The sequence below is a fragment of the Malus domestica genome, chromosome 14, assembly GCF_042453785.1.
Source record: "Malus domestica chromosome 14, GDT2T_hap1".
NCBI lineage: Eukaryota > Viridiplantae > Streptophyta > Magnoliopsida > Rosales > Rosaceae > Malus > Malus domestica.
This window is the reverse complement of record NC_091674.1, coordinates 18,209,304-18,214,527: the sequence shown is the minus strand read 5'-3', so window position 1 is coordinate 18,214,527 and position 5,224 is coordinate 18,209,304. Positions and strand designations below refer to the sequence as shown.

Genomic DNA, 5,224 nt, shown 5'->3' with positions numbered 1-5,224 from the left:
TTACCACAGAAACAGAAGGGCTTTCATTTACTCACTTAAGCATGCTAGAATTCATTTTTCTACAAAAAGACTTTAATTAATTTTTAAAAAAGTACTATTTTTCTATTTTTAAAATAAAGTACTTGATTATTGTGCTTGCTATTGTTGTCTTCCATTGCCCACAAAAAAAAAAATCCCAAATTAATCTCAACACCAAATGAATACGAATATAAAAGAATGTATATATATAATCGACATAACTCAACAATCCGAAAGGCATTACAAAAAACAGGTGTAACACCCAAAAGCTGAAAAAAAAACACAAAAACAAAGAGAGAGACTTAATGAAGTCCTCCCAGGAAAAATAAATATATCACAATGAACGAAAATAACCAAAACCACATAAAATTTTGTTCATTTGCACTTCAAATCCTGGATATCACGGTTTTTCAAATTAACTGACATGCTGCAGCTCATTTTGCCAGACTTGTTCTTCTTGATAATCTTCATCAATTCAACCTTTCCCTTCAAGGTAGCCTCACTAGTCAGAGGCACAACACCTGAGTTGATGTCATTGCCAAGGTTTGTGGATCCTGAAAGCTTGTCGGTGTTAATGCTAATGATAACATCGGTTCTCCGAGTCGATCGAGCTTTGGCTTTTCCCTGAGGAATATCAGCAGTACCAATTGCCTGTCCACCGTAGTAGATTGTGACAGTGCTGTTTTGATATTTGAAATGACCAAAGTTTGTGTTCTTCACTGCAAATTTGGTTACCAAATTCAAACTCAAAGATGGAGAGTTGGCGGCTGGAGAGCTGAAATTTTCTGTAACAATTGTGCTAAATCTGACTTTTGGACCCTTGACTTTCATCACGGTAAGTGCAAAGGCTGTGATAACTATGATCTGAAACACAATGAAAATAGCAACATATGCTAGGCACTTCTTGTTCTTCCCGTCTCCTTTCATTGTGTATGAAAAAAATGGATGATGATTGTTTTTTGTGTTTGTAATAAAGGAAACCCTTGTTTTTCTTTGCTCTTGGTTTGGCACGTATCAAAGAATTGCAAAAGGCTCTGAGGAGTTGGAGGAGTTGGATGAGTTGGATGAGTTGAATGAACCACAGAGCTGCAGTATTTATAAATTATTGTGATGTCAGATACGATAAAATGTTTAAGAAATTCAAGTGGAGACATAGGATTTTTATTGTATTAATTTCTTACTATCTTTGATTTTTTCTTTGTTGATATTTCAAAACGTGTTTGGAAGACTTTTGAGTATTTGACCAACATTGTACAAGCCTACAAGGACTGAAGCTTCTGTGAAATATCTCAACCATTAAACCTATCAATTTTTCTTTTTCTTGTTCTTCTAGATGAAAGAATTTGAGGATATGTACGGTCCATTTTCCTATAAATGTGGAATTCATTCTCAAGACGTTTCCTCGTTTGCAGCGAATTTCTAAAGCAAACATGTGGACAACATAAATAGGGTAACGTGGCGCGCATGTAGCCATTGGATTTCACACGTGGGACAACCTAATGTGATAGAATCAAGAAAGTTAAGGTTTCGTCATAAAACTAATTGACAACATGTAAAGTATCTGAATTATATATAAGCACATATAAAACCCTTTCTCCCATCAATATGAAATTCATTCTCAACAAACTAGGACTATCCTGTTCTTATCAAGAGATTAGGGTCGTGAGAATCCAAGCATTTTGTGGTATCAAACATTGCCTTGCTATCCCTTTAGTTTTAACTATTTATCCTTTCAATGAAAGGTAATTTCTCGATTTATAGGGTTGCATATTGTACGTTAAAATGGGCCAATTATTAGTAAATTTCTTCCGGCCAAAAAGAATAGTAAATTTCAGATTTCTCTTATCTCCTTCAAAATAAAATATTTAATTTAGTTGTGTTGAGTGAATTCATAATTAGCAACATAACTTTAGTCTTATAAAGTAAATTGATAAGGGTGATGTTAGGGGAAAAAATTGCAAACTAAATGATATGTTACCAATAGGAACGAGAACGTTTATTAACTTTTAAGTAATAAACTAATCATCAACTTAGTTTTCAAAATTTTGTTTACAAATCTAGTATCTTTAACATTATCCAATCAATAATTAACAACATGAAATCATTTTAAGCTATTTTTAAGCCTTTAATTTTTTTATCAGATCAGTTGAAGATGGACTTATGTGCCCTTTCTGCCCTAAGTTTCGAATCTTTGAGAGATTGACTAGTCGTGGATTTAAAAATAATGGAGTTTAATATTTGTCAAGTGGGGACATTTCTCACGTAAAGATAAGAATATTAGATACTACCCATTCTTATCTTCTGGAAGAGACACCTTCAGAGTAATACAGTTAACGACTTTAACGAGTGGCGTGCCTAATTACAAGATACATAATCTTCTTTTATAAACAAAGGCGACTGACTCACCAACGCAGGCTGTCATGTTGGACAAAAAACGGGGGGTTGCGCCTATCAACCACACGCGCGCGCGCGCGCACACATATATATATTATATGAAGCAGCAGCCTTTATAGACTCAACGCAAAGTTAATTTGGAGACTGTATAGTACGGATTGTAGGGTCCACTTGTTGAGTTGAATTGCATTTGTGCTGCTTGCTAACTACAAACAACAAGGGGAACCTCTCATGATCCTTACCGTATAAACCCTAAATTAGAGCATCATTAATAACGACGCACATCAAAAGTAACTTTTCATAGTCCTTATAGTGTAAACCTTAAATTAGAGGAATTCCCACAATTACGAAATTTGAGGACTCATTTAGGTCATCTCTAACCAAATAAGGGTCAGATAGCTCATTTTAGTCCTATAGCCTTCCAAGAAATTAATATTTTAATGAACAGTGCCAAGCCATATTTCTTACCATCTCCAATTGAGAGGTCAGAGGGCCATAGGCCAAATATAGCCCTATGATAAAAAAAAAAAACCATATCTAACTGAGGGGGCCAAAGGGTCATAGGCCAAACATTATTTATTATTTTAATTTAAAAACTACAACTTAAATTTAAAAACTACAATAACTTAAATTTAAAGTCTATAATCATCATCATCATCATCAGCCATTGTAGGATTATAGTCAGAGGTAAACAACTCCCGTCAGGCCATAATATCCCGCTTTTTCCTATCAAAATAGGTCTTACTCATTGGAGTGTAATCCGACGTGTTCCTTTGCATATTCCTATCATCCATCTCTTCTTGTATTTGTTTGGCCCGTTCTTCGTGCCTACGATTCCTTTCTTCTCCAACAATGATATTTTGCTCCACCATTAATCGCAAAGAGGCTGTCATTTCATGTTGAAATGCGTAATCATCCTTTGCCTTGCCATTTTCCTTCAATTTTCGGGCCTTGTTCATAACCCTAGATATGGAACCTTCACCCAGAGACAGATTTTCTACCCTTGTTTATTGAATGGTAGGAGATCCATCTTCATCGCCATCTGCAGTTAAGGATGGTGTAGGACCAACTCTTTGTTCAGGTGGATCTTCAAATAACACCTACCCTTTACAAATTTCCCAACAACCGTGATGATTAAAGGGTTTCCAGTTGTCTTCCATATACAATTCCTTCGCTTGGCATACCTAGAAAATATAATTACAAAAACTAAAGGAAATTCATTTATGAAATTAAATGTAATATAATTAAATATTTAAAATAAATTGTGAAAACACTTACTTTGTCTTAGTAATTGGCGTCGCTTTCATATCTGCTTATGGCCTGTAACAGTGCTTGGTGTCATTTATTCAAACTTGAATGAAGACGTTTCTTCCATCTTGAAGAACAACTCTTGTGGTTTTGGGTATTCGGTGGAGTGGTGTCTTCGTAGAACTCATAGTATTTTTTGTACGTACAAGTCCAAACACCTTCACTTGTTCGAGAACTCCCCCTCACACTATCTTCCGAGACCCATCTATAAGTCATGCAAAGAGCTTCATTTTCTTTTAAAGTCCAAGCCCTACCTTTCATTGCAGATGTGGCCATTTGAAAACTATTGAAAAAACTGAAGGAAAGATTATTGGAAGAGGTAAGAGAATAGAATGTGAATAATTGAAATAGAATGAAGATAGTATGGATGGTGAAAATTATATGAGAAATGATGTAGGAATGGCTTATATATTTATAGGAAAAAAATGGGAATTTAAAAAAAATATTTAAATTTGTCAAGAAAAAACAAAATCAAATCTAACATTCATGGCTAGCTGGCGTCATGCTGACATCAGGTAGCTGTTGGATTTAAATGCTTGGGCTAGCCTGAGGCTAGCTAGCTTGCTCCTTTGGGCTAGCCGGTTGGCCTGTTTTCCCTTTTTTGGCCCGGTGGGGCCCACGAGCCATTTGGCCTAACTCTCGGTTTGAGACGGTTTTCGTGTCATTTTAGGCTATTTTCTGTCATATGACCCTCTGGTCAGATCGGTTGGAGATGGCCTTAGAGAGGCTTATAGTATAAACTTTAAATTCAGGATTTATATAATTTTATGTGATAATTTCATAGAAGGTTTTTTTTTTTTTAACTTTTTAAGTCAATTTAACTTCATGTTATTGTAATTATTTTTGTAAACATTTCTACAAAAAAAATTAAGGAAAACTAATGAAAAAGGGTTTTAAATTTTTATATTAAAAAAAAAACCATCCACTAACTTTATTTAATGATAAGGACAAAAGAGTGAAAACAAAAAAAAAAAGAAAAAACATAAAGAACCTAACTTGCACTGGGCGTGTCCCCTATATAAACTGATACAACAGATCCTTCATGTTTTGCTTGCTGTCAGTAGAAACTCAGATGTAACACCTCACCCCCGAAATACTTATTTTTGGGAAATAATTCCGATGATAAGCCCAATTTAAACTCTTGTCTAATTTACTACCATTAATCATTATTCTTTACTGCAATTCCTTAATTCCTCACAAAACTATATCCCTATTTTAAATTATCAAAACATACAATTAAATTATCAATTAAATCCCCAAATTTCTTCTATTAAAACAACTTCTCAACAAAAGATTAATTCTCGATTATTTAGGGCTGCACCTAACCTCTAATAGACAACCTACGTACCCTTGAGCAGGATCAAACCCTTCGTAGTTCACCATTCACTTCCTAACTCATTTCCGAAAAACATTCAAGTGACTAACAATCACTAACTAGGTTCAAACAAGGGAGTCACACCAAATGCATATCAAATATGAATTTAGAATATCGAAATTAGCTTAA

The 5,224-nt window shown here is 34.5% G+C and overlaps 1 protein-coding gene across 1 annotated transcript; it reads right to left on the bottom strand.

The window, feature by feature from the left end:
- Nucleotides 1-201: 201 nt before the first annotated feature.
- LOC103412298 (late embryogenesis abundant protein At1g64065-like) lies at nt 202-1,099 on the bottom strand. Its single transcript, XM_008350884.4, has one exon. It carries the CDS (start codon nt 943-945, stop codon nt 394-396), a length of 552 nt encoding a protein of 183 aa, XP_008349106.1. The 5' UTR covers nt 946-1,099; the 3' UTR covers nt 202-393.
- Nucleotides 1,100-5,224: the final 4,125 nt, after the last annotated feature.

Excerpts from the sequence above, each read along its gene's own strand:
- LOC103412298 (XM_008350884.4), bottom strand. The coding sequence starts at position 945 with ATGAAAGGAGACGGGAAGAACAAGAAGTGCCTAGCATATGTTGCTATT.